The sequence below is a fragment of the Sipha flava genome, unplaced genomic scaffold (genome assembly GCF_003268045.1).
Source record: "Sipha flava isolate LNK unplaced genomic scaffold, YSA_version1 34_pilon_pilon, whole genome shotgun sequence".
In the NCBI taxonomy this organism is placed as follows: domain Eukaryota; kingdom Metazoa; phylum Arthropoda; class Insecta; order Hemiptera; family Aphididae; genus Sipha; species Sipha flava.
The window spans coordinates 2,945,368-2,973,256 of NW_020273045.1; the positions used below are offsets into that span (position 1 = coordinate 2,945,368).

Sequence of the window (27,889 nt, forward strand, 5' to 3'; positions counted from 1 at the left end):
ATTGGTTTCGTAGTCGGACACGTTCTCCCTACTTTTCCCTCTTTACAGCTCTTTAGTTCCATGTAGCTTGACAGTTCATCATCACAGATCAAATAAGCTCGACAAATGAGTTCTCGCATGTCCTTTGTCTCTCTCACCTTCAATTTTCCCTTCTATTATTTAATAAACTAGTTATTTTTCGTGCCTCAATTTGTGACCAATTATATTATCATCATAACCATCGCCTTGCTTTAATTTTGAGTATCTCTCTGCATTCATTTATTTCACTGATTATGCTTTCGTATGTTGTGCCATCCAACTCAATCGCGGCATTTTTCTCCAACATTTCAAAATTTATGAGGATTCGTCATTCTGCCTTGTTGAGTATCCAGATTTTGCAACCGTAATGCGTCACACTCCGTAAGTATAATTTTGTGAAGTGTTTCCTCATTCTAACACTCATACCAGTGGCGCCAAACCACAAAAAATGCAGAAAAAAGTTAGGTTTTATAAAATTCAAATATTTTATTTAGTTTAGCTTTTTAGTCACCTTTATAGCACGTTTTCTCGCCATAAGACTAGCCCACGGAAAAAAAAAATTATTACATTCTTCAAAACATTAATGTTATTTTAAAGATTGAAACAAACACGTACAATATAAATAATATTAGCTGAGTTGATTCATATTTTTAACGTAACTCGTCAATGGTCTTGTTTAAATTGTTTTAATTAAACGTACTGGTTAGTTTTAGTTTTTGTTATATACATACTTTTTATACACTAATATAAAAATCTGTAAAATTAATTGCTAAATAATAATTTTTAAATTTGGTTGTTAATTATTTTAACGTGAACATGCTTTTTACGGTTTTTTTTTTTTTTTATTATTATTATTCCCCTTAAGAATATAATTTTCAACGGGTAGTGTTACACAAATTGGAAACGAATAGTTATAATGTTTTTGTCCGAATTGATTGAAACATTCGCTTCTTAATTAACCGTAATTTTCAACACAAAAGGTTTACATCTAGGAATTTCAGATTTGCTGACAGATACTGTCTATCCTAAGCGTGTATGTATTTATTTAGTAAAAAATGAATCTAGCGATTTCTAAGAATTCTGACATATACACGGTACAAATTATTAATATATATGCATATTTTGTTTTATTGTGGTAGAAATACTGTTAGATTGGATAAGAGGAGAGAGACCTTGTGTACATTATTACTCCTCACCAAAAATTAGTTCAATACGTCACTGACTTAAAGTCATATATAATATAATATAAATATATATAAAAATGAATTACTATTCGTTAGTCTCGCTAAAACTCGAGAACTGCCGGACCGATTTGGCTAATTCTTTTTTTATAATATTCCTTAAAGTACGAGGATGGTTCTTACGGAGAAAAAAATTTAAAAAATTGCTTGAAAAAGTATAAAAACAACACTTTTCTATATTCCCATACAAAAGATTAAAAAAAGTTAATTAAAAAAAAAATAAAATTAAAAATCAATTTAATTTGATTTAATTTTTCAGTTTGACTTAGCCATAAAGTTAATATCTTAGTACAAAAACGATAATATATTTCCAAACGATAAAAGTATTTAACCATGTACGTTTATTCATATTGAAATTATTGATTTATCAACTCACTTTTTTCTTTTTTATCTTACTAGCTGACCCGGTGTCCCAAATAACAGAATAAGTATTAAAAAAAAATAAAAAATTAAAGAATCGACTGTTAGGCGGTACGAAGTTCGCCAGGTCAGCTAGTATAATATAAATATAACATATTTAAATTATACATTTACAACTTATAATGCAGTTCTGCAAATACGTAAACAAACATTCGAATACACAGCTAAGATAAATTAATGTAGGTGCTTGTTAAAAAATAATTAGTTTTATATTTTTACACATTTAATTTGAATTTCAAACTAAATTTTAAAATTAGGTTTAACATATGATGATAAATGGACCTAGACGACATTTACATTCTTATATTCCTTACGTTTGCTAATAAGGGGATGTAACCCAATCTTGAAAATACAAAGAGTTGAAAGGAATAGCATACATAAGCAAAGTGTAATTTATTATACGTTGTGTGAGTGAAACTTTAAACCGTCAGGTAGTTCACATCCCACAAAGTATACAGATGTTAAATTTGTCGATTTAAATCCGCAATTATTTTTATTAAAATCTATCTTTGTTAATAATTCCAAACACAAGTGTCCTTCGCAGTTGAGTTTATGTGTTTTTTTTCTCTTATACTAATGTTTACGGGTTGCAATGATTGCGTCAATTATACATTAATTATGCTAAGCGCGTTTAAGAATCGTGCCTTGCTGTGGATCCATTATGTATACTGGTAAATATAATCTTCAGTATCCTATCGTCGTGCCCATGTTGCGGTTCGTATAAGAAAATATATTACAAAATGTACGGAATGCTATTGGAAAGCGTACATCACTTCATTCAGGTATGTGTTTATTATTATAAATAATATATATTATAAATTTAATAAATATATTTTTACAAATGGAATCACTTGTAAATATACATTAATTTGATTATTTATTAATTGCAATTTTCATGATCTAAACAATATTACTATCTTTATATTTTACAATCGTGTTTTCTCTAGGTTAAGCGTTTACTAACCGGCAAACATGGTACAATACTTGTTATATTCCGTGTTAAATTAATAAATAGTACATATTAATGGTACATGTGAATCGTTTATTTTGTGTGTTTTTTTACACTTTTTTATTTTATGTTATAGCAATTTTAATAGAAACAAATAATAGCTCTTAGTAATATTTATAAAAACGTGTCGAGGGTTAAAAGATAAAATTAGTTTATGTTATAATTTAAAAATACAAGACGAAAAATTCCCAGGAGGAGGAAATCTATTACACTATCGATTACCCGGCAGCAATAATTAACTGATGTCTGAAAATGTGTTGACTAAATACGTAACGTGTATTTGGGTGCGAGTTTACCACGTAACCCCATTTCTGTTGTACATACAATAACAATAAACATAAATTGTTGTATCTTATTTTTATGTATTCCACACCTAACCTCAAGCTGCTATCACGTGAGTTAAATGACAAAATAATTAATTATTTTCTGTTCAATAGTGAAGAAATTATCTAATGAGTTAATGTTTTCACCATTTTTTTTTAGGCTTTTTACGAGCTATTTAAACTCTTGACCGCGAAACCTAATTTCTTCCATCGCTCTCTATCGTATGCTTCTTCCCAGTCCCCTCAAATTTCTTCTAATGATTCCTTGACGTTGTCCTTCCATATTTTCCGCGGTCTTTCATCAGTTACTTAGAAATGTCAGATAACTTATTTCAGTTTATTCTCCCCAACCAATTTATGTTTAGACATGGTATTTGTTTTGCATTGCGCACCGTTATAGTTGGAGTACGGCGAGGACGCTTGGTACGAGGTGGTCCGGCTGTCTCGATGCAAGTGGTCCGAGTTCAACACGTTCGAAATATACCCGGACTGGGTGATGCCGGAGCTGGCGGCCGCGGCCGCCAAAATACTCACGGACCCCGGGAGCCGGACCGTCGAGTACGACGAGGGCGACTGGGACGACGACGAGGACGACGATCGCGATGACGGCGGCGAACCGACGTTCGACAGTTTCATGCGGTACTTCGGCCGCTGCTTCGTGCGGTTCTTCAGCACGCTGAAACACTACGACGACTACATCCGCGCCACCGGCCGGTACTTTTGCGAGTTCCTCAAGAACGTGGACAACCTGCACCTGCAGATCCGGTTTCGGTTCCCGAAGATGAAGAGCCCGTCCATGTATATGTCGCACGCGGACCGCGACGGTTGCGTGCTCGTCTACCGGAGCACTAGGCGCGGGCTCACGCAATATTTCATGGGTAAGCGTGCAACGTGGTCTGCGCTCAAGCGGGTCGTGAGTTTACGAAAAAAATCAGCAAGCGCTTAAACGTCCGAATGCTGTCGGCGCGACCGCGGGATGCGCAGGGGGAGGTAGGACTCGCGCGACCCCAAGGTATTCCGATGAAATGTACAGCATCAAGGGCGGTGTGGCGTGAGGGTGAATCTGCCATGTGTTTGTGAGCAATTCACAATACGCGCACACACAAAAATATTGATCTAGTCGCGCACTTGCCGCCCGTGCTTATAGGCGAAATAAATTACAAAAATCAGCAAACTACATCATGGTATGTAGTCTTAGACACAGTCGCCGTTAGAAACGGGACGCCTCCACCTACGAATGACTTATTTATGTAGTCGGCAATCATCAACAAATTAAATAATATTAGTATTCTAGAATCATGTTTTAGAAAGTGGTCAGGAAATGTATATACTTATAAATCCCCTAAACCCCCTCCATCCATCAATGTTTGATAGCGAATATTAATTAATAATTAATCCAACCATGAAGTTTTGCTGATTGTCCGTATTTATGTGCCGTAGTACTTTGAACGTATATAATATTTTTATTACATTTCACGTTTCCGGAAATGTAGCGATTGCATTTCTTAGTTCATTCATTTAATTTGAATAATAATTATTTTTCTACAAAGATTACTTTGGCTTCTAACCACAGACATTTCATCGTTTGTATTAAGAACGTGAAAAAACGTATCTAACTTTATAAATTCATAGAATCGTTATTTAATGTTTTTCCGCTGTTATTTGCGAAACGATCGTATTCTAACATTCCATCATCCGACCCTCCAGTGAAATAAAATTCTCGCTAATAATAGACAGATTTAATAGAAATGTTGAAATAAATTTTAAGATTTATTAAACAAGATGTTCTATATATTATAACTAATTCAATACAAAATATACTCGAATGAATGGTACAAAATAATTAGAAAATAATGCAACAATTATGAATTGTACAGGATTTTAAGATACATTTGATCAAATAAGCCATTAGTATACCATTTTTTTTCTTGTTTGATAAAATCAGATTTATCTATTTCCTATAGTTAATATTATAATTTATAATTAAACTAAATGTATTTCATTTCACTTTTTATTGCACCATAGTTTAGTAATAAAGTTCACACGAAATTGTCAGAAAAATATCGGTTCCCTAAAATTAATTGTTAAAAAAACAGGTTAAACGTACATAATTTTATACTTAGTGTACAAAATCAATTTGCATACGAGTACGAGGACTAGGAGGAGCAGAAATTAAAAAAAGAATGTATAAATCAATAGTCCTTATTCGCATTTAATAATGACTAGTTGATTCCCAAAAACAAATGCACTTGGCATGCATATCACATCACTCCTCGGCTGCAGAGGTTTAATTAAACTTTTCGCTATCGATATACCCTTTCATTATTTCACTGTACACTTGTGAGCGTTGCGTTGAAAATGTCGAATTACGAATTCTACCCACTTATCATTCCACTTGACAACTGTCCTAAACTTTCAGAGGTTATCACAAATTTATACAACTAATATTGCGTCCAATCAATGCGCGTGCCTTCAATATTCTAGGATAAACCATTATGTACTCAGAAATGCACTTAACGATGCCGCTCGAGTAACTTTTTAAGCCCTTCTATTTTGTGATATTCAACCAAACTTGTCTAGATGTTACATTATAAATATGACACGACGTAATTATATTTCGCATGAACCTTGGGAAAATATACTGCACGTTATTTTCTGATCAAGCAAGACAAACTCCGGGAAAGCTTTAACACCAAACAATATGAACTCGCTAGCCATGCTCTTTGATTTATAACAATAATAACCCCGAATCATTATGTTGAATACGGAATGAATACAATACATTTAGTTCTAATATATTCATATAATTATTCAAGCATTATTTTTGATTTGCGAAAACTGTACAACAAATCAAAGTGTATTATAACGGAATAATCGTTGAAAAATGGAGATCAGAGTTTTTAAAAATTATAAACCTATTTTATTTTATCCTATGTTTTGTGGAGATTGCAGATTCAGTTTTCAAAACCACCCCTTTTAACTTATCACGATTTCCTGTAGTTGCAAACGTATACAATTTTACACGTACGAACAACTAAGTACCTAATGCAATCAAAAACTTAATATTAATTTACAGTATTACTATAAATATAGTCAAATTTATATTGATATTATTAATAGGTATTATTATTTTTGTTTTTTTAATATATGTACATAATTATATTTTCGGCAGCAATTTAGAGAAAACTAGTTTCGATTTTTTTTTTTAGTAATACATAAATATTATTTATTTTATATCCTCACGAAATAAAACGTACGTATGTAAAATTGGCTTATAATTCGTTAATGTTATTTCATTGATCACACAAAACGGCTCAACATGTTAATTAGTTGCAATTTAAAAAACTTAAGAATATTCCATTATTACATATAACGTTATGTACTTAGATTAAATCTGTTTCTAAGTATAATATATATTTTAATTCTATTAATTCCAACGATAAAAAAAAAAAAAAAAAAAAAAAAAAAAAACAATTTGACAATACATCAATAATCGAATTCGGTCTTTAATCATGGTTGTGGTCCTCTATGTTTCGTACCGCAGGACAACTGGAGCAGATTGCCGAGGATGTGTACAACACGAAGCTCTGCATCCGCGTGCTTCATGAGGAGAATACGACCGTGACCTCGCAGTCCATATCCTTGCAAGGTGCTGGTCCGCATAACGTGATGGTGAAGTTCCGGTTGGACTTCGACAACAGCGCGTTCCTCTGCCAGTCAACGGCGAAGACATTTGACCGGCTTCAGCTTCCGTCCGTACACATCGGCGTGCTACTCCTACTGTTCCCGTTCGGAGTGGTCGTCGGCCGCGACCTACGCATCGTGGATGCCGGTGAGAAACTGTTAAACGTGTTGGGCTTGGCCACGACTGACGATGTCCGCGGCCACACGATGGTCGATCACTTCTTGATCCGGAGACCCCGGGACATACCGTTCACATGGAATAATGTAAGTATAGTTGTCATTGCACGCGTATTGATTATCCACTAAAGCGTAATATTATACAGTATAACTTGCTGCATATTATATTTGTTTTATCAACTTGATGTACATCTGTGCCATAACAAAATAATAATGTGCCCAGCACGAAACGTTTAACCTGTGCACGATACATTACTGTACACATCTTTTTTCAGAAATAATTTCCTGTCCAATTTTAGAAAATATTAATTTATGGGTGAAATACGAATTTTGTACAATTAATCGGTCAACATTGTTTTACGAGTGAAATCCGAAAACAGCTAGGTTTGGTTAGTTGTACAGTTAAAAAATTGTATGAACAATAGACTTATAAATGAATAATAAAGTATTAAAATATTTTTTGATCTTTACAAAAAGTATTACAATTGACGCGTTAAAATAAAATATATCATTATTATAGACCTTTACGTGATTTATATCACTCGAGCGTGAATTTTTGATAATAAAGATTTTCAAAATATTATGTTCGAATAGTCGCGACACACGGGAATTATTTTTAAAACAATACCCTAAAATCAACATGGACACGAACAAGTCAAATGCGATTATTTTCAAATGGTAATATTATTGCTGTGGTTTGTAATCGTGGCACGTCTGAAAAATCGATTTTCGATCGGAGTGACGTACGCGTGGAATTGATCATGCGAAAACTGACAACATCGTTAGCACAATATTATAATACAGTGGTTCCCACCCTTTTATCTTTCGTATCCAAAAGCTCAATAAATTGCTAAATTGTACTTAGGACCATACTGGATGCTCTTATGGGATCGTTTTGAAAACATTAAAAAGAGCTTTAACTTTTGTTATTTAATCCTTTAGGTTAAGGTCCAATATATTACAGATTAAAGAATCTTAATTTTGTTAGCTTCTTCGCATAAAAAATAGGTAATTAAAATAAATATAATCTTGAAATATATATATATATATATAAATCTTTGTTTAATACAATTAAAATTATAAATTCATACAAAAAAAGTTATTATAATTTAGAGAGAAAGTAATCAATTTAAACGTATTTTTTGACTTGAAGAGCCTTTAATATGATCAATCTTATTAATTATGTGATTTTCTTCGTAAAAATATCTTGTTAAAATTACAAACATTGAATTATAAATAAACACTACATTTTCCTGTGAAGTTGTATACCTTATTCTTGTCTTTAAAAGTTTTAGCTTCGAGAATGTACGTTCACATATAACTTGTGTGAGTAACCTAATACATATATATTTATAAATAATCGTGACGTGTGGTGTAATTTTATTTTTGGTAAACGTTGAAATAAAATTTCAAGTTATGACTTTAAAAGAAAGTATTTTATAAATAACAAATTTTTTAGTTATTTTCTATAGCTAAATAAAAAACTAATATATTAATATTTTAAAATCCATTTTTAGATGTTAAATGTTACTGCTCTTCTCATTAAAACAGAATTAAAAAAAATGACTAAATTCTAAAATCGGGTGAGATACAGAGATAAGTGAATGATATTGTTACGTCGGTTTTCAAACTTGAGACCAATGTACCATAGCACTTGAAAAAACGATTCTGAGTGTAAGAGGTCGGAGGGATCAGTTTATACTTCTAAAAACTGATGATATAAAATAAAAACCAAATTTTTTATAAAGTACATTGAACTTTTAATGTTTTAACTTTTGAAAAATCGAAAATAAATAGCACAAATTTTATTAGAATATTTCAAAACTATAAAATGCAAATATAAGTACTCAGTATGGTTTTCGAGTCACTATGAGTTTTTACGATTTATATAATAATAAATAACTACTATCGATAAATAGAAATTCGTTGAAATAACCGATTTTAACGAATTTTTTAACGCTTATAAATCCAATAACCCTTTACTATGGACTTACACGGAATGATTTTTTTCCCGCGTAAAACATATTTTTACGTTTTAATTATAGGTTATCACGTCCTCTTAATATATTTTTGTTTCATAATATTACGCTGGTGATTGGATTTGTTGTATTTATCACGACGTATGCACTCGTCTGTATACTATAATTTTGTGCTGATACATCCCTTGAATAAAGTGTAATAATATATTATATTGTGTACTCTGGAGTAATTTTGACGCGACCGCACAGCCGTTTTACGTCTCATCATAATATTGTATTTGATGTGACATGTTTATTTAGACATGCTAAACGAGTTGTGCAGCCTAGTGATTACATTATAATAATAATTATATATAATCTATACAGACTATCTGACCGAACATCGTATAATAATAATTATAATTTATAACAGTAACACAGTTGACAATACACACAATTTCATTAGAAACTTGAAAGTGATAACCACAATAGTGCACTGAATAATTCTAACCCACAAAATCATATAATTCGATTTACTATTTTATAACAAATAATACTATATTAAATATATACTGTTATTAAACATTAATTGGCACAATGGACTATTGTATAAATTAAAATCCATAAATACTCTATCTTGTTCAATAATATTAATTAATTTCTACTTAATAAACAGTTCTCCGTTAAAATAAATTATAACACCTCTGACCTCATGCTTATCTTTGACGGTGTACCCCAGGGCTCAAAACTTGGTCCCATACTATTTAACATTTATGTTTATGGTATCCCCCAGTCACATCATACAAATATTGCTCTCTTTGTAGATGACACAAAAATTTTCACTGAATCACACAACATAGAAGCAATAACCTCAAATCTGCAAACTCATCTTGATTTATTATCTTACTGGTGTAAAAAATGAAGAATCCAAATAAATGCGTCAAAAAGCGCTAGTGTTATCTTTAGTCTTCGTCAATATCACCCCCCTGTACAATTAATATTTAACAATGTAAATATACCTTGGAATAAGTCAGTTAAATACCTCGGCTTGACATTGGATAAACGTTTAACATGGCAGCCCCATATTTCATCCAAACTTCAACAAGCATACCAATACCTTTTTATGTTATACCCTATTTTTAATAAAAAAATCTTCAATTCATAAAAAATGCTCTCTTCTTAATTTATAATCAAATTCTACGTCCACTATTCACTTACGCTTGTCCAGTTTGTGGAAAATGTGCGACCTCTCACATCAGTAAAATTCAAATCTTTCAAAACAAAGTGCTACGAATTATTATAAATGCCTTGGTTTATAAAAAATGTAAACCTTCATAAAGACCTTCAAATCCACGAAATCGTAGACCACATAAAAACCTTATCCAAAAACTTCCATACTTCACTTCTCAACTCATCTGGCTCACTTCATTATAATCTGTACGTATTACCATCCCAACGTAGACTGAAACGTGGACGTCCGCATGATCTTCTCGATTAACAACAACACGAAATTACGCCGCAGCTGTATGATATCTATTAAATCTTATAGTACCATATATACCTATGCTCCACTTGTATTATATGTTATATCTGTTATGTTTTTATATTAATATGTTATTAGAAATTAACCTACTGTTACTTAATTTAAAGATATAGTTACATCATTCAGTGTAACAATCACTTTAGTTACTACCACAATTTTATGTATGCTATCCCTCCATGTTTGTTATTATTAAAAAAAAAAAAATTATCAAGTTAGAAAAGTTAAAAAAAAGGTTTTTGTAAATATCACTAGATGTAGATAGCTTATAGGCTAGGAACGTCTTATTTTAAAATGTAATAAAAAAAAAAATTAAACATTAAGGCGGTTGAAAGTGGACCGTTTTTAAGGGGTTGAGTATAGGCAATATGTTATAATCATTGGGAATTGCTGTGCGAGTGCGTGTGTAGTAACTGATTATTAGTGTGTGTAAGTTCCCCAAACGGGTAATTTTTATGTTTTATCAGTAAACAGTTCAACAATAATTTTATTAGCATCACAACGCGCATTGTATTGTATCCTTGTCCAGTACTTACAACTGCTGTAACCACTTCTATATTTATGCACACCAACGATGAATTATTACATTCAGTTGTTATGACTTCTAATTTGTTGCACATCATACACTAAAAAATAAATTCGGAATAAAAATCATTTTTTTTTGTCATTTATTAAAGTAAGATCTTTAAATGAGCAGCCAAAAAGTGGGTGGTTGATTTTCTAAATCGAATCAAATAAATGATTTATATTAACTATACGTCTACCGTCATAAATGAACCTAGTGAAAAGAAATTAGAAAAGTATATTATATGATATGCAGTCTTGTGAAGTATTCGAATACAAGTATTTGAATACTTGTATTAAAGTACTTTTTGAAGAATTTATATGGTATTCTAAATACAATTTTTTATGTGTTTTTTTTAAGTATTTGAATATTTTTTAACTGTATTTTTACCAAAATTTAAATACTTGTGTTAAAATAGCATAAAATCTGTTTTATTAATTTTAATTTATTATTTTTCAAAAAAAAAATTGACATCAATAAAAATAATATTGTTTTTGTTGAAAACTAATATTATGTTTATGTATATTAAAATTAGGTAATAACAATGTTACAATACTAAATACAACATTACATTTTATATAGTTTCTTTATTGGAATTTTTTAAGAAAACTGAAAATCTAATAATTTTAAAATAGTTCTATATTAATAGTAAGTTAATACCACTTTTTATTTTATTTTTTTCATTAAAATTTAATCAATATTAGTTGAAATATACTGTTGTCCATAAGTTTTGCTTACTATGATTATAAAAAAAATTGTATTGTATTGTTTTGATGTAAACATTAATATTTGCTCAAATTCATTAGTTTACTTGCATTAGCTTAATATTTTATCTTAATGATATTATTATTCGCTGATCTTAAATTTCAGATATTTTTAATTTCAAGATTTTTTTTCAGAAAGTAAAAAGAGTATTTTTACAAAATTTAGTTTCAAACTAATTATTATCTTTTTAATGGTAAACATTAAATATTAATTAAATTAAAATTTGAACTTATGTATGCATAAGTGCAGCTTTTAAATAAAATAATATGATTTTTTTTCATTCCATAAAGTAAAACTTCGGACTGTGTATAACTACAGTTAATACATGACGTAAAATATGTCCATTGCAAAATAAAACTCCTTATTAAAATTTATTACTCTACCAATCGCCTTAATATGTATATTGAGTATACTAGTTTATTTTTATGCTCGAGTAAAACTAAAAACAATTTTGAATATAAAACGAAAGCGCTACATGGACTAAGAGTACTTTGTATAAATATTAATTTTGTTTGTATATTTTAATATAAATGACTACCAATAATTATTCATCATCAATAGGAAAAATAATATTATCCATGTTTAATTACGGTTTCAAATGACGAACAAATATTATTATAATTATTATTTTTTTTTAATAAATAAAGCAATAATATCGAAAGTAAATTTATTGCTGTATTTAGACTGATATTATGAATAGAGACAAATACATAGATAACATATGCATATACAGTATACACATGGGTGAAACTAGAAATTTCAATAAAATTAAGTAAAACATTTTACCTCAAGTAGAGAATATTAATTTATCTTAAGTATTGATGATGAAAACAAGAGGAGGAATTATTTTGTTAGCTGCTACTTCCTAAAATTTATCTTAGTTTAAGAATTTTCATAGAAAAAATTAAAAAATTAAAAATCTGTGAGTATTTATTATTTTTATTATTATTCAAAATGTGTATATAATTAAATAATGCAATAGGTTATTCTAATTTTTGTATACATAGTATAAATTAAAACGAAATTATAGTAAGATATATATTCTTTGATCGTTTCGAACTTTAAAATTTTAATGTTATTATAGAGATTTATTTTTAATTAAGACTTGAACTTGTTACCTTGGCTTTGTACGGTACAATCTAGCATATTTTGAATTTAAGAGTAAAAATTATTTTTAGTATCAAAGACTATCGGCCATCTGTTGCGTGTTAACTTCGGATTCAACCACACGTAAGTGAGGCAAACGTCTAATCATCCAACTGAATCAGATGGCCACAGTGAGAGTCATATTTATAACATTGTCTTGTTATATTTTCCAAAATATAAATTTTTATCATTCGAGCTAATTTTTTCATTCTTCTTGTCCAACAGTAAACAAACAGATTATTAAACTGCATCATTCAAATTGTCGTCGCAGCACAAGTGTTGAAACGCTGAATGAAGATTTTTACCATTTGAATACTAAAAACGGTAAATTATAAATGACAACTTTCATAAAATGTTTGTGTAGATTTTAAAGTGAAACCTTAACTGGGTTATTATTTGGTTGGCCCGATGTGTAGTTTCATGTTTGCATATGATAATACTTATATTAGTTATGTATAGGCTGTAACGTTCAAGAATTTTAAATATTTTCTATAATATCAATATCATCATTATTAATATCAATCTTGACTTCAGTCCATACTGCACGAAATGGTATACCTTAAGTCCACGTCAACGACCGAGTTCGCTGGATTTACACATAATTAAAATTGTTTTAATTTAACCGTACATTTATTTTCCTTTCCTCGTAAATTTATTCAGTGATAACATTATACGAAATCCAACATCACCAATCACGAAGAAGGCAACGTTTTTCGCTCTTTATTTTCCGACGTTCAACCAAACAGTAGCCATTCTGACCATTGAGTTTCAAACAAATTTTTTCTATTTTCAACCTGATGAAATCATCCACCAATGTTCAACCATGGTCGTCTCAACTCCGCGGTAATGGTCCACGGCGGGTGACAGCAAAACAATACCATAATATCTTTCAACTTTCAACGTCGTATAATATTGGAATCTTCCAAATTATCTTATTTTCCTGTCACACAAAAAAAACCAAAAACACTAAAATAACTTATTATAACTAATTATAACTTATTGTAACTTATTATTATTATTATTATTCTTATATCAGTATAAAATATATATTGAAAAATGTTACACAACAAAATACTCCAGTAATCATCGTGTAGACGGGCAGTAAAAATAAAATAAAATGATCTTAGCGACTGTTACAAAATTTTAAATTCTCAATTTTTTTATTCTTTTATTAATTTTTTTTTAACATCATATATTTAATTTATTTCTTCAAGTAATAAAATATCAAAAATATTGTCTTTAACAAACATTATTTTTGTATTCTACATTTTAATAATTTAAGAAAACCTACCACGTCAGTCAATTATTCCTAAGGGAACTGTTCGGATCGGGTAATAAGTCACTGATTTATATTTTCCTGGTAAGAGTGTTCTGAAATAAGCCCTTAAAAAGGCCAAAAAAGCAACAAGGCTATTAGATATTGTTAATAAATTGTCAAAGACAAAAATAATTAAGCATCTTATAAATTCATGAGAATTGTTCATTGCGTTGTTTATTTTCTGTGCCATATTAACAGAACTCGATTTCTGAAATGTCTATCATTTAATATCAAAATTAATTTCTTTTTTTTAATTTCTTTAATTAATTTAAATAAATTATCTTTCTCAATCATTAAACAAGAAGATAATTTTCACTTCTAAAGGTAAATCGGTGACTTAAATTTACACGATAAAATTAATTGATTCAAACAGTATTACATCTCGATCTAATGAATTGTAAATATTATCGTTTGTAGTCTATAACCCTTTGATAATCAATGAATAATTAAAGGTATTATCATAGTTCGATTTAAATTAAATATATTTGCATTCCAAAGTTCTATTATGTAAATTCAGGAAAATAATTGTTCGACATTACCTCGAAATAGTTGATTTTACCTATAAGTATTATTTTCATGAGTACACACGTTTATGTTTAAATTTTTCAGACTTAACTCGAACTTGCTTAAACGAACAAAAAGGTTAGTTTTCACACATATACGTGTTCGGACGACGGCGCTCATTAGCAACCTCACTGATCCTATTATTATTATTATCATTGTTATTATTCGTTGTATCAAAGATACGTAGCATGCGATGGCACGGGCGACGACGACTATCTTACATATATGTTTCCCGGGGTTTTTCTTCTATTAATTACGTGAATTATTATAATAATTTTTTATCATTGTAGAATTATACCGGGGATTCTTATACAATATTTTTGTTCTAATTTTTGTACGTTGATGACAATATTGCGTCGGCCTTTTTGTCGTTCGTTAGTTGCTATTGCAGCAACAACATGATTTTTTTTATTTATTCTTACGCAAACCGCCGTCCTTATACAAGTGTTGTTCTTTTCGTATGCTAATTTTAAATATTTAAAATTATTTCATTTTCATTTTTCTGTAATATTTTGTTTGAGCATTGAACATATGGCTTTAACCGCCTATAGTTGATTTTTATATGGGCAAATCGCTATTTTTCGTGTGTATTGCGTGTGTGTACACAAATTGATTGTTTTCGCCATTTATTATATTGTTTTATGTTTCATGTAATTTTTAAACAAAAAAATAAATAGATTTATATTAATAATATAACGTTTGTTCAAAGAAAATAAAGAGCATTATTAAATAATAATAATATTTTTTCGCATTACATAATAGAAACTAAATTGAATTATTGTAATGGATTAATATCTAAGGATGAAATTTTTTTAAAAGAGATATTATAGCTCTACAATTGAAAAGAAGTTGTGCATAATATTCTGAGAGACAAAAATATAATTGAACAGGAAACACAAATATTATTATCACATAAAAATATTCAATAATGATATTGTTTACAATTATATGTTATATCATATTTATAACAATTATAATTAGTATTTTTTCACTATAAATATAAAATATAAAACACATCTGTATATTTGGCATGACTTTTGCCTGATAAATATAATACAATATGTGTTCTTAAGACCAAATATCGTGATTAATGTTCAAAATAAAAACATAATGTTAGAAAGAACTATAATAAAAAAAATTAAATAGCACTGTAACTATTTGAACGAATTAATATTTTTTAATAGGTATTGAACAGTGAATACTGAATAGTTTTAGTAAAAAGCCACCAAAAATGAAAATTGAGGAGATAGAGCTTTTTTTTTTTACTGTATATTAGTTTTTAAGGTTATTTTTTTACAAATAAATGATACGGTTGTAGAAGGAAAGAGGACCCACAAAGACCTTAGTGTCGAGATACATAAAAAAAAAAAATATGTTTTAGTAAAAATTATCACATTATTATTATTATTATTATTATTATTACATATTATTTTTAGTATTATTACAATTATATACTTACTTTTTAGCAGTATCACCATAAAATGAAAATACATTTTTTACGTATTTGATTTTATTAAATCTATTAGTTGATGTATTTGACTTCGGTGACATTTGAACTTGAAGTTATACGTGGAGTAAATGCCTCATTTCCTGAAAAAAAAGTTGTTTCAACTAAAACAGAAAAGAAATCAGGGAGTCCATTTCCGGCTATCTTGGATAGAAGAGGTAGTTATGGATCACGGAGTGTACTTCTTAAAGGACAGATGAGGTACATCAAGGAGATTGACGTGATCATATTTTTATGTAGTCCTATGTAAGTGAATTGAAAATAATTATTTTATTTACTAGGGGGGCATATAATAATAATTTGATACGATAAGGCACATACTGAGTGTTTATATTTCTATGACGTTTCATTTCTGAAGATACATCTGTGATACAGCTTCAATATCATACTATTTATAGGTGTGTTTTAACTAATTTTACAACACTCAGTTTCTATATTACACGTAGCGTTATTGTAATAACATATTATTATATTTTGTATTGAGAATCATTTGCAAGAAATCAAGTGTTATTTTAACCATATTTTAATTTTTCAGAGTGAATAATTTGGACGAATTGCAGGCAATGGGATTGTATATGAATGATCTCAATTTTCACGGATTAAGTAGAGAATTATTGCTGTCTGGCTGGCAACATTGTTCTAAGTAATCATAATTGATAGACAAGTAGTTAATTAAAATTAATTAATTTCAAATGGAGGTATCACTTACAAAAACGACAAACTCTAAAAATTGAAATCACATTGTGCTATAAAGATTAAATTTATGTCACGGTTTATGCAACTATAACGTTGTAATATTTTACAATCTTTCATTTACTTTTGTTGTAAATATAAAATTTAAAGTAGGTATTATAAATTATTGAAGGTAATTTGTTTGATCTCCAGATTTTGATAATTTATTATATTAATAATACATTTGACGTTTTTAATTAAGTCACATAACAAGGAAAAATAAGTTTTCAATAATATTCATAATTAAATTATGACAACTTTTAATTGTACCTTTTGATATGGTATTTTTATTTTTTTTTGTTGACTTTTAGATTAGAATTGATGTGTGAAAGGGCTGAACAATTGTCACTTGATCTAGAAGATAATTACCAAAAGTTGGAAAAATGGAAAAAAAGAGGGGATGATTTATTGTATTCTATGTTACCGAAAAGCGTCGCCGATCAGTTGCAAAGCGAACAAAGCAAGTTAAAACCATACAAGGTAAAAAAATAATATAAATAATATTTGTTTTAATTATACATATCTATTTGCATTAATATTTTATTTTATTTATTTATTTTCATCAAATCGCTTAATATCGAGAAATACCATTTCGAAGTAGGTTTATCAGAAACATTTTTTTTCTTATATCATTTATTATAATATACCTAAAGCGTAGTTTTCTCGATTATTTACATAGCCTAACATCTTTAATCAATTTTTATTGTTATTTCAAATCACATAAGCAGTTAATAATATGATGTGATATAAGAATACACTATACACTATTTTTATAATTTCTAGGAATTTTCACTTATTAGTTATAAATTATAACTTATAATGCTGCTGTTAATATATTTATTTTATGTATTTTAAACAATTTTCGAATTTTCGAACAAATTTGAAACATGAAGTTTACAACATGTATTACAGCTAGTACAGTTGTGATTTATATAAATTTTTAGGCTTTTGATATGATATCAGTAATGTTTTGTGAAATCGAAGGATTAAACCCACAGACAACAAAGCAAAATGTAATGTGTCTCGTCGAATGTATGAATATTATATTCAGTCACTTCGATAACCTCACTGATCGCCACGATGTTTACAAGGTACCTAAATATTTGCTTAATTATTTATATTTACTTATAATTATTCTAATTTAAGAATTTAAATTTTTAATTCCATAAAATTTATAAAATGAATATATATGTACATTATCGTATATTGTTTATTGTTTGTTTAACTGATACGATACACTGATGATCGAGCATATATAATAAATGTATGTAAATGGGAATCAGTACATTTACCCGACATTCAATTGCCCGACACTTGCTAGACAACCTCAAATTATATTATAAATAAATATGTGTCAAAAATTATTAAAAATTTCAATAAAATATTATGTTATACCTATTATGTTATTTACAAATTAATGTTAAATTTTAAAACCATGCAATTAATAATTGTGCCAACAATTAATAATAACACATACATTATAATATTTACAATTTAATGTTATGAGCGATTCTTATGAATCTATCGCGAATAGCAGTAAAATAAGATTGAGAACGGAACGACTGAGAACATTATTTTTGGTAACACAATTGAGAACTTAATACTATAATATATTATACTATACTACTTAATACTTAGTACTTCTTTAAATAGAACGATAATATCCATGATAAAATATTCGCCTGATTTAGTTTTCTTTTTAATTATTGTATATTCATATTGTATATTAATAAATAACAATAATAATAATAATAAAATAATGAAATAGTAATAAAATATTGTACATCAGTATTACGTACAGTAAAAATATGTAAAATATATTGTTGGGATTCGGGCAAACGTAGTGTCGGGAAAATGTAGTGTCGGACAAACATATTTTTAGACTAGAGTGACCATATTAAGAAAATAAAAAAACGGGAAGGCTGTTACTTCCCCCCCCCCCAAAAAAAAAAAAATCACTAATCCATATACATTCACTCATATGCACACAAATATCGAGGGTTAAGTCCAAATCTCTATCATATCATAAACAATTATTTTCTTTTTACTTTACCATTTTTAAGTAAAACAACCTAAATAATTCTGTTATTTGTTATTTATAACTTTGGTTTCACATTTTAAGTATACAAGTAAAACTGTTTAATATTTTTTTCATATATAGATATTTTATTTACAAGCATTAATACATTAAATAATAAATAATATGGAAATAACGGGATTAAAACGGGACAATTTTCTAAAAACAGGATAAAAAGCGTCCCATTCGAAGTTTGTCAGGACAACAGAACGTGATGATCAAAAAAAGGACAATCCCGTTTTAAACGGGACGTCTGGTCACCCTATATTAGACCCATGTAAATGCATATATAATATATTTATTAGTATAATAATTTAATTCTATCCAGTGTCTATCTCGTACAAAAATGTTAATAATTAAAATAAATCGTTTTATCGAAATTAGGTGGAAACTTCTAACCAAGTGTATATGGTTGTCAGTGGAGCTCCTGAGTACACGGAAAACCACGCAAAGAACGTCACTGATCTGGGTTTAGGCTACGCTGAGGAAATTAGAAACCTGAAGTTTCCGTGCGATATTCAGATCCAGGTCAAAATCGGTATCAAAATTAACCAACTATGCGTCGTATTGAATAAAATTAGAACATAATTAATATTTAGTTGTTAATAATATCGATATCGCAGATCTTGCGAATTATTGTGTTACCATCAGTCTTGTAGCTCGTTTTATTCATATTTGATTGAAGTATTTGCGTAAAATGATCTATTTACATTTTTTCCATAACGGTTAACCAATATTATTTGACGATATTATTTTATATTATATTATCTTAATGATGACAAATAAAATACCAAATATTATTGGTTGAATTCGAAAAAAACTTGGTACAGATGACTAATTGTAGTGCATTCGTTTGTTTTACGCATAGGCATTCATTCGGGCCCCGTCGTTGCTGGAGTAGTTGGCATAAAAGTTCCACACTACGGTTTGTTCGGCGATACCGTGAATACAGCATCAAGAATGCAAACCACCAGTGAGGTATATCTTGAAACGATTTGAAGTTTATTTTTTTACATTATGGTATAATCTAATTTTCAAAAACCTTTTTAGCCAGGGAAAATTCACATTTCCGTCAAGACCAAAAATCTTTTGCCAGACAATTTATACACGTTAACGTCAAGAGGACTTGTGACGGTTAAGGTAAAAAATTATAGTAATTGTATTACGTGCGTTTTGTCTACATAGTGATTTACCGGGAATCTGTTTATTGTAATTATTTTTTAGGGTAAAGGAGAAATGGAAACTTTCTGGGTTAACAGGAAAAATGACGACCCAAATGCAGTAACTGAACCCAAAACAAACGATTGTACAACCGTCTGTAAATATTCAACAAATCAAAAATCAGAATCAGAAAACGTTGATCGATACAGTTAACACAACTATATCATGATCATGAGTAATGGTATTTACCGTTATACAATTATCATTTATTTATATATATATATATATATATACCTAGCTCAAGGATATTTTCGGTTAAACCTTAAAATATTTTATGGCCAAGTTTAAAAATATTGGATATTGTTATTGCTTTTTATGTGTGAGGAAAAGATTTAATACGAAATAATAATACTACAAATTTCATGACATTTGCGTTACGCAATACATTTATTTCTTTGGTTGGTCCTCGATTATACAATAAACAATACGAATATGCAACGGTAAATAAACGTTGATAAATAAATTACATTAAATAAATAAAAAATAAATAAATTAAATAATAAATACAGGTAATGTATAATGTCGTGGTGAGATCCAAATTATGTGTGAAGCTGATGTGTTAGCGTCCGCATGTATAATTACGCACCACTCTCCGTCGGGACGTAGATATTCGTGCACGGACAAGCGTCTAACGTGTTATTGGCCACCCAATTCAAGTATCTGTTCACCCTGGAGTACACGCCAGGACGGTTGGCTTGAGCGCATCCTTCTCCCCAGGACACGACTCCTGCAAAATAATCGATTCGACGGCGTTTAGACAGTGTGGAGAAGGCCGGGAGACTAGAATTACTTCGTAGTGTTATTACTTACCGACTATGTGGTAGGCCGTGTTGTTGGCAATGTGCATCGGGCCGCCGCTATCGCCCTGCGCATACAAAGGAAATCTAATTAAAACCGTACTATACCACTGCCGCACGGTAGATATATTGTACATCTATGTTAGCGATGACGCTCGAGTGCATTATAAACACGATATCTGTACTATCCAAACAATATCCGCCGTTGGACGCAATCGTAAACGCGTTTCCAACCCGCTCGGAATTCATTTACGCGAAAAGCCTACGACCAAACGACAAAGCAACAACCTAACGCGGCGTTTAATTCAATATTTTTATACGGTTCGCACCATAAATATATCCGTTATTGGGTTCAAACAATATTGTACTTGTTTTACTCTACCGGCGACACGACGCGTCCACGTTAACACTGAAGTTACTGAAGGTACTCGCAACCCCGAACCGCTGTGAATGGCCTAAAGGTACGTCGGAAACCGAAATGGTAATAGATTTCTTTGATTTAGAGATGAAACCGTTTTTGCGCGGTGGAGCAAATGTAATGGTTATGCTATAGCACAGCGTATACCGTTTCATGTGCAGTTAACGAACCCGAATATTATGAAGAACGTATTTTAAGCTTTTTTTTTTTTACTGCGTTTTTTAAGCATATTATAAAGGGACCGTATTTGTATTAACTTATATTGTAATTGTTACGGTAGTGTGGCTTTGGCATGTAATTTGTTTATCGAATTTATGCTTGTGTGTATGTGTGTGTGTGTGTGTGTGTGTGTGTAAGTATGAGTGTGTACGAAGTGTTAATTAAGTACTGGAAATACGTCGAAAAAGTTTCTCGTCGGTGCATGCAGTTCGCGCGTTCGACTGCATCTGATTACCTGTAGGGTTTTCGAAAACAATAACAGCCGAGCGAAACTTCAACGCACACAAAACTGCGATTTTAATTAAAACTAATCGTACTGTAATATTAATATAATATTGCGCGTAATATAATATATCTACAGAGGCACGTGCGGTTAGGTTTCGTAACTGTCAAACACGTAGGATTGTTTATACATCAGTGGCATGGGTCTATACTACGATAAATACTCGTATATTGTATGTCGTATACATAGTAATAATACTATTATATTTATATAAGTTTGGAAATGTCGGAATCAGCCGTGTGTCAAGGTGGGGTTCGATCAAGTATACGTTAAAATAATAATACAATATATAAATATACGAGTATGTAAACATTATATACACGCGTTGTAGGTATATGCGTAGTTATGTATGAGACGTGTATGAAATTCGCTGTGAGTGTTTTTAGAAACTAATTAGCGTGTTAACGAGCGCGTGTTGAACACGATCTTAATACACTTTTGGTGTCATGTTCTACAATAAGAAAGGCTGTGCTTCGAAGGAATAATATTCTGACGATGCATTCGCAATTCATTCATCCTAATTATTCTACGTCTAATAGCTATTATTTTTTTTAGTTTCGTTTCAGGGAAAAATTACTGCTCGTAAAGGACCGCCATAATAGACTAGCAGTTGACGGCGCCTTTGATTTGACCCAACCGTGTCCGTATTAGTTCATATGTAACCTTATTATACTAGATGAAAATTCGGGCGCAGTTTACTTAACACCTTTTTCCACTTGATCAAAACTCGGGTCCAGTTTACATATACGATTTTGTATTCACCTGTGTTTTGAATGCAGTTTACAATCACCGAAACTTATTTATTATTGTAAAACGTTCGAATTTTGATTATAGAGAATCAACTTTTTTTAAGACATCCCCTTTTCCGAAATAAAATTCTGTCTAGTTGTATAACTACAACATTTAGGTTTTCTTTATATGTCCCCATAGTGTATCGTAACTAATCTTACTTGGCACGAATCCTTTTTGCCTTCCGGATATCCAGCGCATATCATGTTAGCCGTGATACGTTTCTCGTCATATTCTGTTTTTCTGCAGTCTTCGTTGCTCATAATTGGCACGTAGACTTCGTGCAATACTTGCGATGAAGATCCACCCTGTTTTCTTGCTCCCCAGCCGGTGATGACGCCTTCGTATCCGGCAAAACTTTTACCTTTGGTACCATACCATATTAATAACGAGAGAATAATGACAAGAAACGAAAAATGGATGTTTACCTTCGGTCGGTAAGCAGACCGGATGTAAACCGGTGTTGGGGCCGAATTCCACACCCTCGGTGTCCATTCGCAACAGTGCGATATCGTTGTTATAAGATGTTGGGCTGTATCCCTTGTGTTTGATCACTCTCAATACTTTTAAATCCAGGTGTTTTGCTTCATCGTTACTGCTGCGGTCGTGTTCCAAAAGTCGTACACCGATGTTTTTCGCATCGAATCTATCCGTTGAGAAGTATACACAATACATTAATTTACGTATATGACAATATTGATATATTCATTTGGTAAATATTAAACAATCGAAAACGTACACATAACAATTATATTATTCAATAATTGCTACAATGTCAATATCAATCGAATCATGAACAAATTTAAAATCGTTTTGATAATCTTCCCAAAGTATTATAATATAATTTAATTAATAATTATTAAAAATATGAATAATTTCGAAATATTTGAATGCTTTATATTTTATTAGAAAATTTCTCAAAAAAAAATTACGCTTATATTATGCCATATCAAATAGAACAACGTAAAGGGAGTGAAAAAGTTATAAAGTTTTGGTTTTTCAAGTAGTTTTAAAAATATTAATGAGTAGTTGTGATTTGGAGATATTTACGAAAATAATTTAACGACGAGATACAACGAAACACTGAATTCAGAATATCACTTTCTACGAAGGTTGAAAAGTAAAAAAAAGTTGTCTCTAGAAAACCGATCATTAGGCCAAGAAGCTTTCAATAAAAACCCATCGAACTAGTAACACGACAACGGTTCGGTGTCGGCTCGTATTCATCATATTGCTGTCGCCGTTTTCATGACCGTTCTACGTACACGCAAAAGAATTAAAAGGTAAATAAAATAATCACCCGTGAACGCAATGGGCTGCCGTCATGACGTATTTGTGGTTGATGACCGACGCTCCGCAATAGAACTTGCCCTTGTACGTGAGCATTGCCATCCAAGGGTACTGATGCACGTACGTAGGGACACCGCCAACGATTCTGTTTTTCTTACCCAAGGCACCGCAAGCTTAAACACACACACACACACACACACACATACACACATGAGTACGATAAGAATTTTTCTTACACACTTCAAAGTTTGTACAAATATGAAGTAAATAAGACTCACTGCACGGGGCGCAAGTGCTCTGGTCGATCGGCGTCACAGGTGGCTCGGCGACAGGCTCTTCGTTGTTGCTGATGATGCCGATGATGTTTTGCCACCAATTGACGTAGTCGATGAACGCGGACTGACTGAGTTCGCCAGCGTTGTTGCTGTGCGGGTTAATTGTAAGCAGTACCTGACGGGAAAACGGAAATAAAAATACCAATATGTTTAAATACAAGTTATTATAGAAGAACACTTGTGAAGTCGGCAGTCGGTATTATGCCCACCGATGGCTATTATACTGCTTGTATTATATTAGTAGGTATTATACGGGATGTCACTCACCGGAGCCCTCTGGTAAGACGTGCCTACCAAAACCACGGTTATCAAGCACAGAACGTTCCACATGGTCGTGTTGTCGTCGGATTCGAGATGAATAAATTGGTAAAAAAGTGTTTTCCGGCGATTTTTGTTCTGTTCGGTAGTTTGCGTAGCTGTATATAGCTGCGATAATGATAGTAGTTGTTCGATCGGGTATACCACACTGATCACTCCGAACACCGGACACGTGTATTTATTGGTCCGACGGTTTCCGTCATTGTACAGACAGACGGCGGCGACCATGTGTTTTCGACCAAGACCAAGGTCATGGTCTCGTGGCCGGCTGCTGTCTGTAATGTAATGCCCGTGTCGACCAAAGGCTTCCGCCTAGGTTACTTAATATGTATATACGTTTAGCTGATAATGCCGGCGGCCGCAGATAACGAAGCTTTCGTGGTGTTTCTAGGTCACGTCCTAATTTTGCATGTATGTATTAATAACCGTTTCAAATCGACGACGAATTGGATCTATTATACAGAAATGAATCATCATCAGGGGGGGAAAAAAAACAATATCAAGAGAACTGCGTCAGACCTGTGACATCCCACATAATATGTAATATATTATAGTTCATTATGTGGTTCATTACCGTGAGTGATTCGGCCTTACAATATCTATTTATCAGTTTATTCGTTGGTTTAACCATACATTTTAATTGCAATCTCGTATTATTTTTGCGGTTTTAAACACAAAATAACACTTTGATAAAATTCAGACGCCTCGTTAACGCCAGGTGTTTTTATACGATTGCATATATTGACGCAAGTAAGAAAAGTTCCTATGTATACTTATATCAAACATTGAAACATTGTTCAAAAACAAAGTATTGTATACAACGTTAATTTTTTAGAATTCAAATTTCTGTTTCTATAAAAATATTTAAAGTTTTTAAATTACCGAATAAAAATTATATACAGTTGAACCCGTTTAAAACGTTTTCCAAAGGACCCGCTAAAAATAGTGTATTAACGGCAAATCGCATAACACAGGAAAAACAATTTAAATTGTGTCAAAAAAAATTGTATATGTTGTAGGAAGTTCTCAATTTTATGGGTTCTTATAATGTTTCGTCAGCATTGTCAAAATATGTAATTTTTAGTTCATTAACATAATAAAGTATATTTTTTACAGGAGAAATCGATATCGTATCATCTTCCTTTTCCTTCGTGCTCTATTCCTCTATAGAGGATACCTCAGTCAATGACATTTTATCTGTAATCATCTGATCAATGCTTCTAGTGTTACTCGTAACAAAGTCCTCGTAAATTTCTGCATATCTTGAAAATTCTTTCGACTCTTGAAAATCTTCGCTGCTTTATATTTATTACTTATTGTCTTATAAGTGAGGTATTTATTTAAATTTTATATTTTTATATTTACATTATTGACCATGAGAGGGTTTTATCTGGGAACATGAATATTACAAATTATTTATCCGGAGTTAATCGCATATTGAACATTGTCAAAATCAAGGGACTTGTTAAAATGAGCGTATTAAGCGAGAAAACATCTTAAACAAGAGCATCGTTCTACTTAACGGGTTAACATTTTACTTTAACAGGTTCTACTGTATTTCATTTACATATGTGTTAAATTGTATTTTAGTTAGGGTAGTGCTTCCCAAACTTTTTCGACTCACGGCGCCCTTTTTAATTCAAGGCTTTTTCAGGGCGCCCTTCCCCAAGTCATAGCATGGCTTATCATACGGACAATTTTCGAACAGAAATTATAACTAACTAACTGTTAGGCGTTAAGGTAAAGTATGATTTCTTATAACAGGGTGCCGACACCGAAAGATTAATGGCACACTTAAATCATCTTTAAAGAAATTTTGATCGGAAACAATTTGTTTTGAAATATTATATATCATATCACAGCGGTTCCTTAAGTGTGCACTGTGAAGCCCTGTTTGCGCCGCGGTGTCTATATAGGGGAGCCGCGCCGTCATGAAATAGTATTTGGTCTAAAATTTTCTTTATGATTAGTCATGTTATGATTTGGGGAAGGGCGCCCTGAAAACACCTTAGATCAAACAGAGTGCGTGAGTCGAAAAAGTTTGGGAAGCACTATCGTAGCATATTCAATTTCATATATACATATTTATTTTGAGAAAAAAATTATAATATTAGAGTGTACTAATACGAGTACCTATTTGCATCATTAAGTGCGTATGTCTTGTTTAGTAAAACGTAATACGGTTTTAAATTTAAAAATATTAATGCTAGGGGAATAAAATTTGTCTCGACTATGGTAGTTTGATTTTGTTTTATTTTCATTAAGAAGAAGTCATCGATCATCCAATCTTACGTGGACCTATTAACACGTTTGACACAAATAATATTCACACGCATATAACGGGCTACAACGCAGTAAAACGTAGACAACTGCTACAGGTGTAATAAATTAAAATATAATTATAATACGTTTTTTTAATAAAGAAAATAGTTTAATTTCCTTCGGATCCTTATGAGGGTCTGGATCCAAACTGCATAATTGTATCCTCATATTCTCCATAGTACAAATACAAATAGCACCGTCTTTTCGTTTTTGTCAACAAGTTAATTTTTGTTTTTTAGAATAATAGTATATAATATATGATATCGATTATCAAATGACCCAGTTTACGGGACGGTAATCATTTTAAATTGATAATTATAATCCTAGAGTACCTATATGCGTAGCGGTACGCAAATGTACACAATATAATAATAGTCGTTTTTTTTTATTATATGGTAACTATACTAATACTATACTTAATACATATTATGCTACTATATCGGTGTCTGTTAGATTTTATTCTTGTTCTTTGTTGATGTATAATTTTAGATGATAATACAACTACGTTTGAGGGGAGAGAAATTACATAGAATTTAGAAAAGTAAATTATTTTATGTTAAGTTCACAATCTGATACGGCTTTTAAGAATAATACGAATCGTAAAAATAAAATTGTCAGAATATATGAAAAATTTCGTAACTAGGACGGACGGACTAAACAGACGATTCCAAATGTAACTAAAGACTATGCAATACAGTGATCATCCTATTCAACGATATGGAAAAAAATAGTTCGTTCAATGTATTTTATACGATAATGTTCATACGATAAATAAATATATATATGTATAAGGCTGTTGCAAATCAAACGCTATTACTTTTTACCAGAATAAATACTTTATACGATTGAACGC

The 27,889-nt window shown here is 30.8% G+C and overlaps 2 protein-coding genes across 3 annotated transcripts; one reads left to right on the forward strand and one right to left on the reverse strand.

Moving 5' to 3' along the window:
- The first annotated feature begins 847 nt into the window (after positions 1-847).
- Positions 848-20,535, forward strand: LOC112687367 (soluble guanylate cyclase 89Db-like). Of its 2 annotated transcripts, XM_025560020.1 has the most exons (11): positions 1,467-2,461; positions 3,412-3,889; positions 6,556-6,959; positions 16,255-16,481; positions 16,771-16,878; positions 17,279-17,447; positions 17,912-18,058; positions 19,429-19,582; positions 19,913-20,022; positions 20,095-20,184; positions 20,269-20,535. In XM_025560020.1, exons 1-11 carry the CDS (start codon positions 2,420-2,422, stop codon positions 20,416-20,418), a joined length of 2,079 nt encoding a protein of 692 aa, XP_025415805.1. In that variant the 5' UTR covers positions 1,467-2,419; the 3' UTR covers positions 20,419-20,535. The 2 variants fall into 2 exon arrangements, 1 of the variants encoding a protein (XP_025415805.1); XR_003148970.1 differs by lacking the exon at positions 20,269-20,535 and having other exon boundaries at positions 848-2,461; positions 19,429-19,572.
- An 88-nt stretch (positions 20,536-20,623) lies between these two features.
- LOC112687368 (trypsin-1-like) lies at positions 20,624-24,957 on the reverse strand. The gene is made up of 7 exons (XM_025560021.1): positions 24,664-24,957; positions 24,340-24,511; positions 24,072-24,234; positions 23,200-23,417; positions 22,933-23,135; positions 21,076-21,130; positions 20,624-20,992 (listed from the first exon to the last, which is right to left on the reverse strand). The coding sequence occupies exons 1-7, from the start codon at positions 24,940-24,942 to the stop codon at positions 20,844-20,846; spliced, it is 1,239 nt and encodes a 412-aa protein (XP_025415806.1). The 5' UTR covers positions 24,943-24,957; the 3' UTR covers positions 20,624-20,843.
- Between the last annotated feature and the right edge of the window lie 2,932 nt (positions 24,958-27,889).

Bases quoted from the DNA above. Each gene is read 5' to 3' on its own strand.
- LOC112687368 (XM_025560021.1), bottom strand. From the start codon at position 24,942: ATGGTCGCCGCCGTCTGTCTGTACAATGACGGAAACCGTCGGACCAAT. The intron at 24,235-24,339 runs GTGAGTCTTATT...TGTGTGTTTAAG, and splicing joins GAGCACTTGCGCCCCGTGCA to CTTGCGGTGCCTTGGGTAAG. The intron at 23,418-24,071 runs GTGATTATTTTA...CTCAACGGATAG, and splicing joins GCAGCCCATTGCGTTCACGG to ATTCGATGCGAAAAACATCG.
- LOC112687367 (XM_025560020.1), top strand. From the start codon at position 2,420: ATGTACGGAATGCTATTGGAAAGCGTACATCACTTCATTCAG. The intron at 2,462-3,411 runs GTATGTGTTTAT...GCACCGTTATAG, and splicing joins GCGTACATCACTTCATTCAG to TTGGAGTACGGCGAGGACGC. The intron at 19,583-19,912 runs GTATCAAAATTA...TTTTACGCATAG, and splicing joins TCAGATCCAGGTCAAAATCG to GCATTCATTCGGGCCCCGTC.